Source organism: Polistes dominula, unplaced genomic scaffold (genome assembly GCF_049000335.1).
Source record: "Polistes dominula isolate Pdom_NZ unplaced genomic scaffold, Pdom_raw_medaka contig_24, whole genome shotgun sequence".
NCBI lineage: Eukaryota > Metazoa > Arthropoda > Insecta > Hymenoptera > Vespidae > Polistes > Polistes dominula.
The window spans coordinates 343,734-363,129 of record NW_028301150.1 but is presented as its reverse complement, the minus strand read 5'-3'; the positions used below and the strand labels follow the sequence as shown (position 1 = coordinate 363,129).

The 19,396-nt window shown below is 37.2% G+C and overlaps 1 protein-coding gene across 1 annotated transcript in view; it reads left to right on the top strand.

Annotated features, from left to right (window-relative positions):
- The first annotated feature begins 571 nt into the window (after positions 1-571).
- Positions 572-19,396, top strand: part of LOC107069200 (disintegrin and metalloproteinase domain-containing protein 10) — a 113,229-nt gene continuing 94,404 nt past the window's right edge. Inside the window, exons 1-2 of the mRNA XM_015326290.2 lie at positions 572-1,147; positions 6,885-8,870. Of these exons, the coding sequence (XP_015181776.2) occupies positions 8,780-8,870 (91 nt within the window). The 5' untranslated portion in view covers positions 572-1,147; positions 6,885-8,779. The remainder of the gene's footprint in view (positions 1,148-6,884; positions 8,871-19,396) is intronic.

The following is a 19,396-nucleotide window of genomic DNA, read 5'->3' as shown; positions in this document are numbered from 1 at the left end:
GACTCGTTATAAGTGACAGTGAAAGACAGGTAGACGAAAAAAAAAACCGTATAATACAATTTGAACGTAAAAAAAAATTTGCTAGTAAAAAAGATGACAATTTTTTTCAAACGTTTACTTCGAAATGTACATGAGAAAAATTTCAATTCTATTCATCCAGCTTCGTTCTTATAACTCGTCATCGATAAATGCTACAACCATCAGTATATTCCTCTATTAACGTACTATTTTTTCACCAAACAATCAATATTTCCTAGAAAAATCCGGAAGAAAGAATATCTGGGAGAAAGAAAATTCTTGTTTTTCTTGTTTTTCTTTTTTTTGCTCATTTACACACATACAGGGAATTGGATCTGCATCTTGGAAATATAATGTGAATGATCAAAGGAATTCATATACGTATTTCGTTATACTTGGTAGGAAAGTCTGGTGCTTAGCATCAGCACATGCTGGGAAAAGCAACCGATAGGGGGTAGTAGTGGTAGCAATGATGGGTGGCGTTCTTTTGCTTCCCTCTAAAGGGGTTGAAGTGGTAGTGCGTGGGTGGGTGCGAGGAGAGACGCTTCGTCGGGTTTGTTGCATACCACTGGCACTCCCCTATCCTCTTGTAACCTCGGGGGTAGGCGCCACTAGCGCCACCACGCTAGTTCCGGCTTCATTTCAAAGCATAGAACTGTTCGCGAGACTCAGTGCGCCGTGCGCGCTTCGAGGGAAAAGACGTGTGTGTTGTTTCTCTCCGTACGAAAAAACATTTCCTTTTTTCGCTTTCGATAAACCCATTGACCGACCCTTTTTACACGTGACGTAATTCGACGTTCGGTGTTTTCGCGATTATATTTTTTGTTTCACTCGTCTTTTACTTTCATCAATTTATTTTATTTTATCAAAACAATACGGAATAAACATTGACAAATATAAATAGACAGTTATTTTTACTTTTATGGACAGATATCACAGTTTTTTCTCTTATTTTCCATTCTCTCTCTCTCTCGTATTTGATTCGTCGAAATATTTGATAAAAGACACAGAAAATAAATACCAATGGCTTTTGTGAACGTGAGAAGAGTATATTCTTTGGTGATGTTTCTCTTTCGAAAAATCGAGAGAACGAGAGGCTCTAACAGCTGAATTTTTCGTGAATACTTTGGTAAGTATCACTGTGAAAAATTTGATACAAAAATTGTCTCGTATTCTTTTTAAATAAAAACAATGCGTACGTGTCGCTGTCCAGTTCGTTAGCAATGGCGTTTTGTTTGTCAAAAAGGTATCGAAAAAATCGTAGTAACGAGCGATGAACATCGTTTGATCTTTTAAAAGGAAGACAAAAAATAGGAAGAAAATTAAATTTGGTAACGTTTCCCGCCCTTTTTCAAGCCCATCGGAAATTTGTACTTTGCGTTAATATTAATCTTTTCTAATTGCGAACAAAAATGATTACATTTACGAGGGAAACTATTTCGCTATTTGAGATATAAATCGTTCCCTTGCGTTCCCGTTTAATATCGAGCGAATTCTAAACGAGATACGACGTGGAAATTGTCCGCGATAACTCGCCACACCATAATTCCTGGGATAACGAGAGTTGGCTCGCGGCTTGCAAAAGTAAAAAGAAAGTAAGAATAAAAATAGGAGGAAGAAAAAGGGGTAGAGAAAAAAAGTAGCAAAGTAACGTGGTCGATAATCTCGCGTGATCTGCGAAAGAAACTCTGACGTATGTATGCACGCACCACAAAACTAAACAAAACAAAATTGAAGAAGATTGTATGATGAGAGAATATTGACGTTTTCTTTTTCTCTCTCGCGTGTGCGCTCGTTAGCTCTCCTAATTTCGATCTGCGACATGTTTTTCATCGGAAAGTCGACTACTCGTTCAACCCAAAGAGACTCTCATCGATCATTTTGAAAATGACGTCCAAAGTTGAGCTGAATACGTCAACTGTAGGTATATAAAGAGGGAGAAAGACAGAAAGAGAGATAGACAGACAGACAGACAGAGTAGGTCAACACATGATAGAAAATCACGACGAGGTTTGATGTTTCAAGTTAATATCTTATTCAAGAGGAAATTGTAGGTAAAGTCAGATTGGCTTTCCCCAATCCCTTCCATCCACCACGTTCAAAGCTGTTTCTCATTTTTGTTATCGGCAAAAAGGGTTCTCTCCCTCGTCGATCATCTTCAAAGTCACGTGCTTAACCTGTCGCGTGTTTTCGATCGTCGTCTACCGCGTTATACTATTCACCAAGCACACAAAGAAGCTTTCTGCGTTTTAGTCAAATTGTAACACGCGAAGATTCTATCGCGTTAATTTATACAAGTGACTTCATTAAAAATATTTCAATGAGATAATAAGATCGTGGCAGATGCGATATTTCGATCAAATATTTCTGATAAATCGCGAAAGTTCTTTTCAAAAATATCAAATAAATTTTCATCCACTTTGTTATCTAACTATTTGAAGATGAAAAATGTAAATATATATTTGTATGTATACCACAGCCCGTGCTCTTTCTAAAGATCAATCTTCTTTCTTTCCTTCCTTCCTTTCTTCTACTTTATTCTTGTTTATTCAGTATTGCTTGCGAATAAACGACAGGGAGAGAGAGAGAGAGAGAGAGAGAGGTCCAAAATTTTCTCGGATGACGTGACTTTCGTAAGCGCCGGCTCGAGAGTGGTGGAGCCCAACAGGTGGACGTAGAGTCGGCCCATTAAAACCCACCGTCCTTGTAAACGGCGCGCTATCGACGATATCGTTATCGAATCATCGAATTAGTGCCCACGTTATATCCCTTCTACGACGAACGACGCAAATTCATTTCGATTATCATCTCGCCGAATTTACAAAAATCTCAATCGAATATTGTCTAATGATATATTATAAGTTGTTAACTCCTTTAAAAAAAAGATTATTTGCTTGGATAGTTTTTCCGAAAGTTTTCTAATCGAAATTCGTTAGGTCTCGTAGATGGTAAGAGAAAGAGAAGACAAGGCAATTGGTCGTCTGAAATCGTGGCAACGAATCGGCCTACCGGTCACGTACGAACAGACAACATTCGTTTAAAATCCACGCTCGTTCTATCTCAAACGGCGATACAAAATTCTGGTCTCTTCTCTCCCCTAATTGAATTCGTTGTGGGCGATACGCGAGACCACTATCTTCTCTAACGTTAGTGGCCTCTTTCCTCACAATCTTATTCTCTTTCTTCTATTCTTGCTACGAACTCTTTTTGAGCTTCGTTCGGTTCTCTTACGAAGTGTACAGTCATACACACACACACACACACACACACATCCATACACGTAGAGAGACATACATAAAACAGATAAATTCGGTTCTCAGGAGTTTATTTTCCATCCGGTTCGCTTCACGACAACACAGAAACGATGTCTTTTTCCTACAGGTGGCCGAATCTCTCTTGAGCATGTCTTCTACAAATAACTTCTCAAACCTTTTATATTTGCCTTGTTATACCTTTTTCGATAACGAACGAAATAGAGCAAAAACTAAAAAAGACAAATAAACAATGCAAATATATTCCATTGTTTTATTCAGTCAACGTTTCTGATATTATAAAATATATTATTATTAATCATTTCTTTTTGACAGATATTTTTTATAAATATCTCTCAAAAACCCTTTCATATTTCTGAATAATAATGATTCAAGTACGAATTTGAACGCGAACAAATTCGAAGTGGGATCTTTTGCTATTTTTTTCCGTAATCTCAGGGCAAAAAAAAAAAAAGGTAGAATAAAGATTGAAACAACAAAAGAAGGAAAAAGTAATAAAAAAGGGCAATCCGTAGGGCAGGAAGGCACGCGCGCGGTTCGCGTGGCACGCTTTCGACACCGTTGGATTTTCGTTACTGCAAGCGACTGCAATTTTGTCCTAGCTATTTCTCTCTCGGTCTTGTTCTCTTTCTATTTATCTCCATCTCTTTCGGCAGATGCAAAACGGTGCAAATACGGAGCAAATACGGGGCGTACGGTCGAACAGCAGGGTTTATTACGTCGCCGTTTATACGCGATGCGCGTTCGCCGGAAGTGAGCTTTGCAATGGCCGAATACAACGGGGGACTATGTGTTTTCCTCTTTGCTTTTCGGTTCTACTATTACCGAGGTAGAGAGAGAGAGAGAGAGAGAGAAAGAGAGTTTAACTCGTTACATGCAATTTCATCGGTCCCATTCGATCCTTTAAAATGAACTATAGTATTATTTAAAGGTTTCGTTTAATTTCTTCCATTGTAACAACTTTTTTGTTGCCAAAAAAAAAAAAAAGAAAACAAGAAATCAAATCATTGCCCATAGATATTTTACTTTCTTTTTGTTTTTTTTTTCCTGTATAAAAAAGGGATCATTGGTTTTACGAACGATTGAAATCGTCCATACATATTTTATATTTTTCTTTTTTTTCTGTCTCTCTCTTTTTTTTTTTTTTTTTTTAATTTTTATTTCAGTTCTCGTTAGAAAAAAAAATCATTGATTTTTACAAGCATGTATAGAATTGTCCGTAGATATTTTATTTATTTATTTTTTCTCATTCCCCTTTATTTTTTTTTTTAATTTGATATCTTTTTCCGAAAAGGAAAACAAAAAAAATTCGCTAATCGTTTCACCAAGTATATCCTAGGAAAATTCGCGTACATATATTTTCTACACAATAACGAATTGATTAATTCGGATATCGATCAATATCATGCTAGTGAAGCGTTCAACGATAAAGCGACTTCGTCAGCCTCGTTAGATTTAAAGAGGCGTATAATCGTATTTCGAGTCGAATTCACAATTTTCTCTGCTGAAAGATAAGCATATAACACGGATAATTTTCAAATTGAAGACTAGAGATACTTTTTTTTATTAAGTAAAAAAGAAAATTATTAAAATTTCCAACAAGAAAGATATTATATTTGATGATGTATAAATTAAGTATCACGAAGAAATGTAAATTTGCGTTTAACGAATGAACATTTTCGCGAAGGTACAATCGAAAAGGTGTCTGTTATGATGCAGTCGCTTGACTATGTGTAGCTTGTAATAAACGAATGGTAGAGTAACGATGAAATTGCCAAATTTGCATGGGCGATCAATAAAAGCGTCCAACGTTCAAACCAAAAGAGTAAAAGAGAGAGAGAGAGAGAGAGAGGCCCAATGTCGGCACGGTCTTTTAATGGAGACGAGTATAACATTGAAGATAAACGAACGATGATTTTACCCTGTAATCGTTCGCGTGTTTTACACGTGTTTTTGACAGCTTTTTCAAATTCTTTCTTTATTCTACTTTTAACTTTATTTTCTTTTTTTTTTTTTACAAACCAAATCAAAAAATAAAATTACATAGTCTCGATGCATAATCCATGTTGATATTTACTACATAGGGCGCGTAAAACATGCATTAAAAGGTCGAAATAATGGAGATAACGAACGTCATCCAACGAAAATTCCTAATTAATAAAAATGAATACAGGCGAGTAAGCAGGGTTCGTATTAATTGGAGACCCGAGAGATACGAGAAGGTTATACGTAATCGGTGTTCGTAGATTACGGGCTCGCGTCGTTTAACGGACGACGGTTAGAACGGTTCTGCGGGGAGGAGAAGAGGATTGTTGGTTGGTCGTGTACGTTGATATCGTTATTCGATGGAGAATTATCGGAAAGAGGGCTTTTGTTATACAACGAGAGCCAACGTTGCTGTGCCTAATTTGCATAACGGAGATATTAATTAGCTCGTGGGACGATGCTCACGAACAACGCTAGCATGATAAATAAAACTCTTTCCCTCTTTCCCTCTCTCTCTCTCTCTCTCTCTCTCTGACACAAATCGACCAATCGCAAATATTTTTCAACGTTTAACACGTACAAGAAAATAAAATTATACAAAGAATTAGTCGTCTCCGTCGTTTACGTGCTTGCATGTAAAATCATGCGACCATTACGAATTCCAAAAACGTTCCTTTTTTTTTTTCATCGCAGATACGCAATACGAATTTGTATTCCCTTCTTTCATTTTCCTTTTTTTTTTTATTTATTTTTATTTATTTATTATGAAATCGATAGCGGAAATAAAAAAAAGAAGGGAAAGGGTTTAAACTTGTATCGCTTTATCTTTTACTCACGATTCGTATTATCTCGTTAGATATTTCATTTGGTCGAACGATTTTCCTTTTCTCGGATATGTTTCGTTTAGGTCAAGTAGACTTTTTTAAGAAAACACACATATCGTAGATTTTGCAGTCGTGCGATCGCTCTTTCTCGTCCCTTTTTCACCCTTTTTTTTTTCTCGACACTCGCAATCGGTCCGGAACGATCGGGCGCAAAACTCGAATGCATCCTGGCACATCGCGATACGTGACTCATACGTAATTCTAAGCGTCAGGGGTACCTATACCGTTGGGAAACATTTGAAAAAAGATGAAAACGCGAATGACGGACGTGTACGTCAAAATCGTTTCCAATCCATCTATCTATCTATCTATCTATCCTATTCTATTCTATTCTATTCAAGTTAGTTTCTTTCTTCATCTAAAATTTAACCGAAACTTTGCCATCACAGTCCTAAATTAAGCCACGTTAAATTTAGATCGTCGATTTGAGATCAACGAACAAATTAGATTCAATTAATTTATCATTAATCAAATTAGAAAATAAAAGAAACGAATGAAAGTAAATTCACACGATGAATATTTTTTCGACGAGAAGAACTCGTTAGTGCTCGCTCGACACGTTGACGATTACGTTCTCGTCCGGCACGCATTTCAATCCGTCGCGTACGAGACACGCGTTTTGTTCTCGTTGAAATATTTGTCCTCTCTCTCTCTCTCTCTCTCTCTCTCTCTCTCGTATGTCTTTTTCTTCTTTTTCTATCTTTATCTCTATTTCTATCTACAGAGCACACCAAACACCAGCGGGCATCGTGAACAAATAAAAGGGTTGCTGCTACTGCTGCGAGGGAGGAAGAAAGGAAGGAAAGAAGATGATGTGTTGGTTCCTTTTAAAAAGGAAGAATTCATAATACAGATGGAAAAAAGAAGCTCCAGGGCAAATAATTTCTTTCATGCGAATGATTTCTTTGGGTAGTGGCAACAGAAGTCCGTTGATTCGAACGTAATTTTATCTTGGCCCGAATACGTTGTGAAGATTCAACGACAGAGAAACGAGAAAATATATAGATATATATATATATATATATACACCTATAAGGTTTCGCCTTTAATAAGCGAATCCCACGAGAAATTAACGGGCACCTATGAATCAGGAACGTGGGATCAGCGAGTAATAGTGGTCGTTGTAGCTCCTGATCCCAAGGAACGAGATTACCTTCGACGAGAGAATACGTTCTCCTTGACCAACGACGACTATGAGACGATAGATGGAATCGAACCAGATATCTAATATTACGATTTCTAAGAAAACTTCGATAAGGAAGAAAAGTTTGATTTCACGGAAACATGTCACGTTTTTTAAAAATTCGAGTTAAAATGCGCCACAAATGACGTAGATCGTCAATTGTGTGGTGGTCATTGTTACTACTACTACTAATAATATTCTCTCTCTCTCTCTCTTCCTCCATTACCAATGAGCACGAAGATCGAAGGTAAAATCCGTGGACGAAAGAAACGATGGCTCGAGGAGGCTGGTGGAGGGGGGAGGGAATACATAGGAACCGCGACTAGAGCTCGTAGAAATTCGAGCACGGAGAGCCACGTAAAACCACGTCATGGCGTTCTGACGTTTCCGTGACAGGACTCGGAAATGGCGATGCTCTGAGGATAGCACGTTGAGAGTAAGAGAGGAAGAGAGAGAGAGAGAGAGAGAATATATATATATATATACGCGTGTTCAACTATGTGTGATCGCCATCGCGCCGGAAACGTTGCTGCCGCTGCTGCTGCTGCTGTTGCTCTACTACTGCTACTACTCGTGAGTAGCTCTGATCCTCGGGATAGCAGTAAACGTCCGGGTCTGTTCGGACCGATTATCGTACCTGCAGACAATTATACGAGAGAGTCCTCAAGTGATTAGAGACGACGAGCGAGTGTGTTTTCGGAGTGATAGGACGTATGAGAATATACGTAACAAGAAAGAACAACAGAAAAGGTGTTTCTACGGAAAAATATATTTATTTAATAAATAATAAGTGGAATCGAAAGAAATTTCCATTTACCGAAAGGTGTGTTTTTATCGGATAGCTAGCAGTAGTTAATATCCGTTAGCTATGATATCTACAGATCGAAGCTTTAGTATTATTACTAGTTTGAAATATAATAATAAATACGTAGTAGCACAGTATGACTAATCGGACAATCAGCTTTACCGCTTGCCGAGTAGTAGTCGGTGGTTCGTGTATGGTCGTCGGATCGCCGCGATCTCAACGCGTTCGCGTCGTGTATGCCTCCTGAAATAGTAATAGCAGCAGCAGCAGCAGCAGCAGCAGCAGCAGCAGTGGCAGCAATAGTAGTGGTTACTTCTTCGTTCAAACAACGACAACTACTACTACGACTACGACGACGACGACGACGACGACGAAGGTGGCGAAGAAAGAGAAGGAGAAAGTGGGCGGTTACGAGAAACCTTCTGAAAGGGAGCTTGTTCCTGTAGATAGGAGAAGGAAAGATAAGAAGAGAAGCGAAACTCTGTTACAGCGCGTTAGAAGAAGAACAGAACAGCGGTGGGAGACAACGCTCGTGAAAAGGGTTGAAGGAGGAGGAAAGGGCGGAGTATACGAGGGTGGCCACGAGGGAAAGGGACTTGAACGCAGAGAAGTTTCTGTCTGTCCGAAGTGGATGGGGGTGAAAATGTTCCGAGTGTTGCTGGCATGTGTCTGGCTGGTTGCCGGCAGCCCGTTACATCCCTGGCCGCTAATACCCCAAAGAGGTAAGTGCACCGGGTCTGTCTATCTATCTATCCCTATGTATGTATATATATATATACATACATATCTCCATTCTACTCGTAATTTCTTACATCATCGTGCTCCATTCTCTCTTCATCCTTCCTCTACTGTTTTTATTCCTCTTATCCCTTTTTCCTTCTTGTTTTTCATATGCTAAGTAGGTAGATAAATAGTTGGAGTACAGATAAGCGAAAGAACACGATTATGCACACGCACGAAGAAGGGGCGATCTTTTGTTTGCCGAAGCAAACGAGATAGGTATCATCGTTCTATCTTTTCTTTCATTCTCTTTCTATCACATACCCCCTCAGTTAAGATAGTCACTAAAGTAACGTAGAAATATGACTGTGGTACGATCTTTTTTCTCTTCTCTTTTTTTTCTTCGAATTTATCTAGATTAGTAATACTATAGATTAAGTACACTCGATTAACCAAAAGAAAATGAAAAATGTATCGATGATAAAAATGATCGGATAAAGGTAGATATACTAGAGTTACAGTTAATTGTATTTCGGGAAATAAGAAAGAGGGAAAAAAAACAAATTTGACATAGAATGACTCTACGAGAAAGGAGTAGCAGTAGCAGTAGCAGTAGCAGCAGCAGCAGCAGCATGGAAAAAAGAATGCACGCGCAGACCGTCGCTCAAGGGAAAAATCGAGCCACGTCCTACCACCGTTGAGATAGAAGAAACGGCTTGGTTCGCGTGAAGAGGGAGAAAGATAGAACGAGTAAAAAGATAAAAAGAAAGATAGAGATAAAGAATGCTTGCATAGTCGTTCTGTTCTCCTTTCCTCTCGTCTCTTTTGGCATTAAAAGGTAGCAGCAACGCAGTAGTAGCAGGAGTAGCAGCAGCACCAGCAGAGGAGTCTCCTACTACCTAACGACTCTTTTCCTTCCCCGTCATTTCCTCCTTTGTCGAAGCGCACGACGCTGACAACTGTGCTTACTCGTGACTCCAACGTTTCTTTGAACCATTTCGCGGTCGTGTGCCATGCTTCCCCTCCTTTACACTCCTACCTTTACACTTCTTGGTATTCATATCAGACTCTCCTTCTCTTTTTTTTCTTTCCCTTCACCCTGGCCACTAACATTCACACATAGGTACTCATATACATAGGATAGATGCAAACAAATGCACTGACACGAGAGACGAAGAAGACTTAGCCTTTGACAGAGACGCGTCAGAGGCTTTCTTTTCTCCCTTCTATTACTTCTTCTTCTTCTTCTTCTTCTTCTTCTTCTTCCTTTACAGGGTAGTACGCCAACAAAACGGACTTATTTCTTTTTAAACTCGTATTCGCGAAATGTATTTCTCTCTCTTTCTCTCTTAAAACCCGGCGATTTGAAATTCGCTAGAGAGAAGCCGTGAGAGATATTCTTCGTGTGCTGCATCATCGGATATAACCAACGAGAATTTTCTAAAAGCAAGAAAGAGAGTGAGAGAGATACAGAGGAATAGGTCAAATTGGACGAATCCCAAAGCAAGCTTCGTTAAAATCGACTTGTTTTTTTTTTCTCATAGAGAAAGAAAAATAAAAAAAGAGGAGATTTACTACTCGGTCTTTTATCGATACAAGTTAATTGGTCGATCGACTATCATCCCTTAAACCACAAAATCAAATTCTACATTGTGCACGCATTCGATTCAGCAGATTCATCGAAGCAGAGGAATTTGAACTTTGAGAATAGTTTCGCAAACCCTTCGGTCCTATTTTTTTTTCTTTTTCTTTCTTTCTTTTGTATTTTTTGATCGATCGAAGTGGCTAATAATGGTCGACTTTCTTGTCAAGTATTCAACGATATACCTCGAGAAGTATTAACGATATAGCTTAATGGATAGCTCGGAAGTTTATACTAACTTTTCTTTTCTTTATCCTAAGGTATTGTATCGACTTCGATGAGAAAAAAATAAGACAAAAAGAAAGAAAGAAAGAAAGAAAGAAAAAAAAGATAGATATTTTGCGAGAGAAAGAGGAAAAGAGAGAGAAGAAATAGACTCACAGACGGTAGTCGTTTGCAACGGAGTTTTATGGTCGATGGAAAGGCTGTAATTTAAAGTGCTCTGTAATAAAAGTAGCAAATGATAAAGAAAGAAAAAGTATCCTGTGAATGAAGTAGTAGAAGGAGGGAGAAGGGATTAAAAGAAGAAGAAGAAGAAGAAGAAGAAGAAGAAAAAAGTCATTTCGTTCGGGATCATTTCTTTCATTAGTTGTACGTACGAGAACGCGTTATCTTTAAGCGTTCATTTCGACATTTTTTTCTTTTTTTTTTTTTTGTTAACGTAGCTCAACCCATTCTTTCTTTTTTTCCCCCCTACTTTTTCTTCCATCTACCATCGTCCACGCATTCTCTCGACTTCCTTGCTTATGAAAGGCGATAACGAAGGGAGAAAGAAAAAAAGAGTCGGCATACGTAATCCGACGCGAAGCAAGAAAGGAAGGAAGAAGGAAGAAAAAAATGCGAATTCTCTTCCGTTACGTGACTTTCAAAAGTACCGAGAAAGGGAGAAAGGGAATTAGAGGGAGAGAGAGAGAGAGAGAGAGAGAAAATAAAGGTAAAACCACGGACTAGCCCGTAAAACTTGCCATTCGCGATGCCTGTCGTGCGTGAGTCTACGATAAGATCACCCTTTCTCGTTCGCTCGTGGTAAAATGGAAAGTCGACAAATCATTTCTATTTTATTTCTCGAGAGAACAATCAAATCCGAGACTAAGGTTAAACGTATATACCTGCACTATTAGCTAAAGGTTTTTTAAATAGTTTACGTACATTCAGAGATAAAAATAAAAAAAACAGGATGTTTGTAAGAAATAAGAATGAAATGTGTACCTTTGGAATAAAACTGAACTGGATTATGATTTATTTTTTACGATAAATTATTGTGCACATTCTGGCCAATAGTTTTTTTTTTCAATATTGGTAATTCTTGGAATAATAATAATAATAATAATAATAATAATAATAATAATAATAATAATAAGTGTTTTTGTTGGAAACGATTATCGATTTTATGTCTGTCCCGTTCGTTCTCTACTTAATTCGAACAAAACCTGAGGAGAAAAAAAAAGAAAGAAAGAGAGAATAGGGATAAATAAAGGGAATGGGAATAGTGTAAACGAGGTAGAGAAGGGTTGAGAGGGAACTTGACAGAGAGTCACGGGAGTCTAAAATAGAGAGGTGGAGGAGGTCACGCTCGATTTCGCAAACGCGCCGCTCGCGTTATTATGTGGCTGTGCTCGCGTAATCGCGGTTCCATTTCCGGAATTAGTCCATCAGGATTCAACGTCGCGTGAGGACAACCAATTCGAGCAACCATTACTTTCGTCCTGCCCTCATGTGCGTGCGCGTATATCTATGTTTCTGTCTTTGTGCCTGTAAAGTACAACACCACGTTGAAGTCTTGTAGAAAAAGAACACAAAAAAAAGCACAATTCTGCTAAGTTGAAAGGCTTTCGTGAGCAAACTATGAGACGAGCTTAAATGATTGTTTTGTGCTAGTTGTTTAGATTGATTTCGTTTCTTTTCTGTTATATTATATTTTACTTTACTCTAGTCTACTTTTTTTTTCTTATTTGTTAATTTATAGAATTAAAAGTGATCATCGCGAAAACGTAGAGAAAATTAAATTCAATCTCGGCAATCGTTTCGATAAATTTTCCCACGATTCTCTCGAGTATGCCAAGCAATTGCAATTTAGAACTGCAAACGGACAATTTCATTGTGTTTCATGAATGGAAGAGAGAGTGAGAAACATATAGGGAAAGAAAGAGAGGACGAGAGAGAGAGAGAGAGAGAGAGAGAGAGAGAAAGGGAGCAATAATGTGTCGCCGAGTAGAACCGGTCCAACTCTAGTTCGACCTGGACCATGTCTCAAAAGAGCAACTCATGCAGCAATCCCTTGTTGAAGACAAAGGACGAAATTAACAGTCGAGACCATAGCTGTTTCTATGTTTCAAATGAATATCAGTGGCTTTTCTTAATATTGCTTGTCATCCCTCATGGATAACGACGATCATTTGCTCCCCATACGCGTCAACTTTCTACCTAACTTCCAACCAAATATTTATTTTTATTTATTTGATCTCTGGAAAAATAACAATATTGTCATTATTTATTTATTCTTTATCACTCGTTTGACATATTTTTATTCAATCGATTTTGATTCGTGAATAAATATAATTGAAATACATATTTGAATTGATTGAATCGATTTGTTTAAAAAAAAAAAAAAGTGTCGTTTTAACGTAATACAAATGATAGCATAATATACTAGACATATAATAATTTGATTCTGTATCTTTTAATCCTTAAAAAGTATAATACTTCTCTCTTTCTCTCTCTCTCTCTCGATAGTCAAACGTATGCTTAGGTGGACAAAAGCTAAGAGCCATTTAATCCTGTCTTTTGTCACCGTTTCGTCGACTTTCTCTAATGCACTTTAATTAAAAAAGCAACGGTTTATCCTTAAGCGCTAGGAAGGGTAGGTAGGAAGGATTCGTCGTGGTGGCTGGCAGGCAGCCTCAATCTCGTACAGAGAAGAGAGAATTTTCCAAGTCTGACGCGCAAGAGGAGAGATCGATGAGCTTAAAACCCTTAAATCGTCCCAAGGCCCGCATCCGCGAGTGAGCTCTCACTCGCATTTACGATCGCTTGGGGTTACGAAATAAAGCGAACCGTGTCTAAACTGAAAGCCGAAGTAATAAACGAGCGCAACGTACTTCTTGCTATCGCTATATTCTCTCTATCGCTCTCTATCGCTCTCTTTCTTTCTTTTTTACTTTCCGCCTTTGACCCTTTCAATCCTGATTTACGAGACTTTTCGATTCGTTCAAATTTCAAATGCTTAATACGAAATATTCTTTAATCGGTTAACTGCAAAATTAGTTTGACAAATTTCGAGTAAATAAAATGAAACGAATAGTAAGTGAAATTCGTAAGCAAGACAAAAAATGAAATAGGAAATAATAATTTTAAGAAGAAATTCCATTGATTTGATTTGATTTGATTTAATGCAAGTTAAATGAAATTCATTAAAATTATATTGTCGCATACTTATTTCCTCCCCCCATTTTATTTAATATGTGCACACAACATACGTAGATATTATATAATAATACTTCCTGATAAAAATGAAATGAATTAATTAAATAAAAGTAAGAGCTCGTATTATCGATTTTAAAATTGACTCTGTAATAGATTTGAAAGAAGAATGATATTGCATATCCATATGAGAAAAAGATCTGATATTATCCAAGACATAGTCGTATTCGTATTCTCCTTTTCAAGGGAATCATTGAGTGGAAAAGCAATAAGGTTTAAACCGAAGCGAGAATAGAACGTCGAAAAATCCACTTGCCGTTCTTCTCTACTTTTCCATTCCTATCTTCATCTTTTTATACTATAAAAGAAAGAGAAAACGACTCGACCACGAATGTACCTTGAGAAACTCTTCGATGGCATCGTAAAAGACTCAAGTGAATGCACACACGTGTGTTGCATGAATGTACCCATGGTGAAAAATCAGACACGGGAATAAATCCAGGATCATTTTCAAGGACGACACCTTGAAAATTGTCATCCTCTCTTTTCCCATGTGTGCCATACGAGACGACGGTACTAGATCTCAACGTACATATGAATATGCAATTTTATATGCAACGACCTTCTTAGGAGTCTCGATATCATCTCACCTTTCACCTATCCTTTTTCTCTATCTTTCTACGATATTCCACCGTGATCGTTCTATATACCTTTTTAGAGGATCGTTACATTTTCAGAGAATCTTCATAGCTTCCTATGAAAAGCTCAATATGATCTTTTACACGAAACTTCTTTCACGTACGTACAGTCACCTAAAGAAATGTTAACCATAATGTAAACCATATCCATTCTTACTGTAAATGTTAAATAACTTATAATATTTATTTACAATGCAAAGAGAGAGTTTCTAAATTGTTCTACATAAAAAACCTATTTTAGGATTATTATACTTTCAAATCAATTTCATTGTGAAAGAACATTTTATTGTTAAAGAAATATAATTTTACATAAACGATATTAGAAAAGTGGGTCTCGCAGGAGTAGTACTTGCATCTACGCTAGATATAATAAAAATACAATGATTATTCTTACAAGTTGTACTTGCTTGGTATTCCTTTGCATCTCACAATGCTCTCGAGACAAGATCGGTCGATTCTTTCGAGACCAATTTTCTTATCATTCATGTCAAATAAAATATTCTTTTGCAATAAAATTCATACCAATATAATTGGTACTTTTATACAACATATGGCTCGTCTTAGAAATGTTGTTGATTCGTTTTATTTTCCTAATGTAAGGTGTAACGTTACGATCGTATGTATGCGTTATCATCGTTGACGGAGAAACCAAGGAGGAGCATATGTTTTTGAAATAACTATTTAATGGTTATACATAAATATACATACATATCGCCGTTTTATCCGATACGGTCTACGTACCGTATACAGAAACGAATAAAGCTCAATATAAAAAGAGTGCATTATCTTTGCAGCAGATAGGGATGAAAAGTTTATATGTATATCACGCGATAACAATAACAGTTTCATCCAATTTTACTTATTATACGATTATACGATTATCCAGTTCGTTTTCCATTTTTTAACTTCTTCAGATAATGGTCACACTTTAAAAAATATTCTTTCTTTTTCGTCGAACGATATTTTCTATCTATTGAAATATGAACAAATGATAAATTATTACTTTCGCGTAAATAAAATATCAAAGCGGTTAAAAAAAAAAAAAAAAAAAAAAAACAGAAAAAAACAAAATTCGAAAGCAAATATTTTACCATAAATTTGTACAATGATTTTAAACGAACAGGAAAAATTATTCCCTTAATTTTTCTCTCTCTCATTCTCCTAAACTGCAATCATTTTATACACCATTGTAATTATTTTCCTGTAATGGATAAACTTCAAATGTTGGTTTTGAAAACGTATTGCGAATTCTCGAAAATGAAATGAATGAAATACAAAAAAAGAAAAAGAAAAAACGAAAAGAAGGAAAAGAGAGAATTGGGAAACCGGATGCAGGAATAATAATTAATGAGATATAATGCGAGAAATCCGTCAAATCCTTTCCGGACGTTTGTATTCGTAACTTTTAATGATGAAAAAATAATTTCCTACACAAGTTTATGATAAAAAGGTTTATTATCCTCGTAAATTTTTATTATTCATAATCATCGTTGGTTAAAGTTCACAAAAATAAAACAAAAAATGTCTTTAAGATTTGAACGTTTTAATTAATTAAATGAATTCGTTGTTATCCGATAAAAGAATAGTATGACTAGGAGGAAAGAAAAAAAAGGTAGAAAAGAAAAGAGGATTGGCAAACTGTAGCGGAAACGCGTGCCGTTTACAAAAGAACGATGTATTTCTATAACTTTTCTCAAGCGTACGGTAATAGTACAGTTCTGGAATTGACTTGGTGTAACAAATTTTACGAATGTCATCACCAGATTACGATACGTTCTTGCCACCGCACGCACCAACTACTATTTTACTGTCTTCATATCGTCGACCGTGTAAATTCGTCTTCGTGTATGTATCTGTCTATACATAAAAGTAGATACGTGATGAATTTCGTATATATGAGTGTGAATGTGTAAGAGATATTACATGTAGGTATATCTGTACATATAAAGGCAAGTGCATAGTACGCGTATGTGTTATATAAGTGTGTACGAGTATAACTGTCTATAGGTGAGTCCGTATTTCACAAAGATACTCTCTGGTCGCTGCCTATCGCATGAATATGCAATTTTACATTCAGCCTGGTCCTATGACGTCGTCGTGTTCTGATATTCTCTGCCACGGTTGCCGTATTAGCCGGCGTGCGGCATTTTCGCGTCGTATAACCCCGCCGTATAACCCCGCCGTATAACCCCGCCATATAACCCCACCGTATAACCATTCGACCTACCCTCGCGTTTACGGAAAAACGGCTCTCTCTCTCTCTCTCTATCTCTCTCTCTGTGTGGCCCAACGCGAACCCGAGACACATATAGAGGAACAGAAAGATGAACAGAGAAATAGAGAAATAGAGGAAAAAGAAAGGAAAAAAAAAAAAGAAAAAAGAAAGATACGAGGAATGAACGTGACTTTAAATTAGAAAGATGGGGAGGATGTGTGCTATGGGACGTGCGTTGACTTTTTCTCGCAGGACATACCCCCCTATTTCTTTCTTTCTTTATAAAATATTTGTTGGCTCGTTTTACATTTTCTTCATTGAGTTCTTCGCGAGTTTGTCTACAAATTTAGTCTAGTGATTTTGTAAATTTTTGCTACGATACCAATTCCATCGCCATCAAATTGTTTTTCTAATCGAAGAAAATGTATTTTACTATTTTTTTTTTTTTTTTTATTATCTTTTTTTTTCTTTTTTCATGTGAACAAATTTTCATTTCATCAAGTTGCAGGAGAAACGAGGTAGAACAAAAGTTGACACTTCAATTAAAACTCGATATAAATAATAATTAAAATCATATCGCAATGGAGAAAAAGTTGACGCGACTTGTTGACGTTATGATTGATAAAAAGACAAATTATAAAACGTTTGGAAGATTGAACAACGTTAAGCTCGAGGGGTTCGATCGGTGGATCTGTTGTCGCACGATAAGGGGATTTCGCCGATATCGAGTTACGAGCGCGTGCAAAGTCGTTACATCAAGGTCGAGTGCCCTTCGAGAGCCCTTTATGCCGCGCGATTTACCACTGCCGGAAATGCTTTCTTCTTCAACTTCTGCCCGCTTGATTTTTCGAGAAAAAGCTTCGATGTATCAAATCTATGTAATTGTAAAATCTCGATCAAACTTGAAACATTTTATTTATTATATCTTTTCAACAAAATTCAGAATAAAAATAACGTTGTAAAAGAAAAAAAAAAGAAAGTTTATTATAAAAACGTTTGCAGTGATAAACGTTTCGAATAAATAAAGAGAATAAAAGTGTAAATGCAAAGGAATTGTTGATAAAGGGGTAGAGGCGTCTTAGAAAGTTCTCTCAGCCTTTGGTTCCTCACTTTTAGAATCTTTATTTTGATTTATAAGTCGGCAGCTAGGGAGTTGGCCATTGAAGCACCTCGGAAAGTCGTTACATTGAGGTCAAGCACGGTTTTGAAAGGCTTTTGCTTCGCATCGAGCGCTCGACCACTCCAACTTACCCTTCTCTCCCTCCGTCTTTTCCCTCTTTTCCCTCTTGCTTTCGTAATTGTTGTTTGTCCGTGATTCAATTCTCGAAAAAACGAAGGACAATCCAAGTTCTCAAGATCGATCTCCGAACATCGAGAGCACCTGTCGCGCTTTGTTTATAACCATTGAGTCTTTGTGATGCCTTAAAAAGTACAAACCAACCAACTCTCTAAAAGAAAAATAATTACAAAAGCTCAACGCTAATGGAAAGAAAGTAGCTGCTATCCAACGAGAGATTCGTTGCAGCTTTTATCCCAGTAAAAAAATATTCCCAACGCAGCTAAAATTGTGTTGTTGTAAAGATAAATTTAGTATTACACGCGTTTATCTCTCAGAATGTTAATTAACTTTTTTTGAGAATATAAACAAAACTATTTGCAAATAAGATGTTTAATTAACGTAAAACACGTTTTTTAATTTATCAACATGGGTCGTCGTTCCGTTTGGATGCTATTCAATTTATTTCAATGAAATAATAGAAAGAAAAACATATAAGTAATTTAACAAATTGCGTTAAAGCATTAAATCGATCGTATATATACGCCGTAGTCCGTGTTCTTTCTCTCTTGTCACTCTAGAGAGTGATAAAATTCCTGTCGATCGAGTCGAAGGGTCGTGAAGGTAAAGGTCGAGGATCGTCGCACTCTCGACTTTCTCGTCCTCCTTTTACGCTTCTTTTTCTTTTTGGCGAGAGGGCCAGGAAAGATAAATTCTCCGTTCAAAGAAAAACACCTTCCACTTGGTCGGTTGGTAGAAAAAGGGAAAAGGGTGTAAAAGAGGGTGGAAGAAAGGGAGGATGGGAAGGAGGTAGTGATCGAACAACTCGACGAAGATTTCGAGAGTATCTTAACGAGCTCCGAATGGTCGACGCTTTCTTCTTCGTCTTCGTCTCCGTCTTCGTCTCATTTTCGTTTACGTCGTCGTTGACGAATGCTGTAACGTGGTCCAACACTCTCGAATATTCGAATGGTGCAGCTGCTATGCCCGGGACGTCGATGGGAAAACGAACAGCCAGGATTTACGTTGGGCTTCGCTCCAACTTTTTCCACTGTCAAAGCGGAAAATCGTCTACTCTGCTCTGCTCTGCTCTACCCTGGTCTAGACTGCTCTGCTTTGCCTGTGTCCCCTTTTCTGCCGTTTTTTCCACCGAGGTTAATGATGATATCACAATCTCTCTCTTTCTCTCTCTTTCTCTTTCTCAATCAATACGGGAAATAATTTGTTGTCTTTTTTTTTTTGAAAAAAAAAAAAATCAAACGAAATTTTCAATTCTT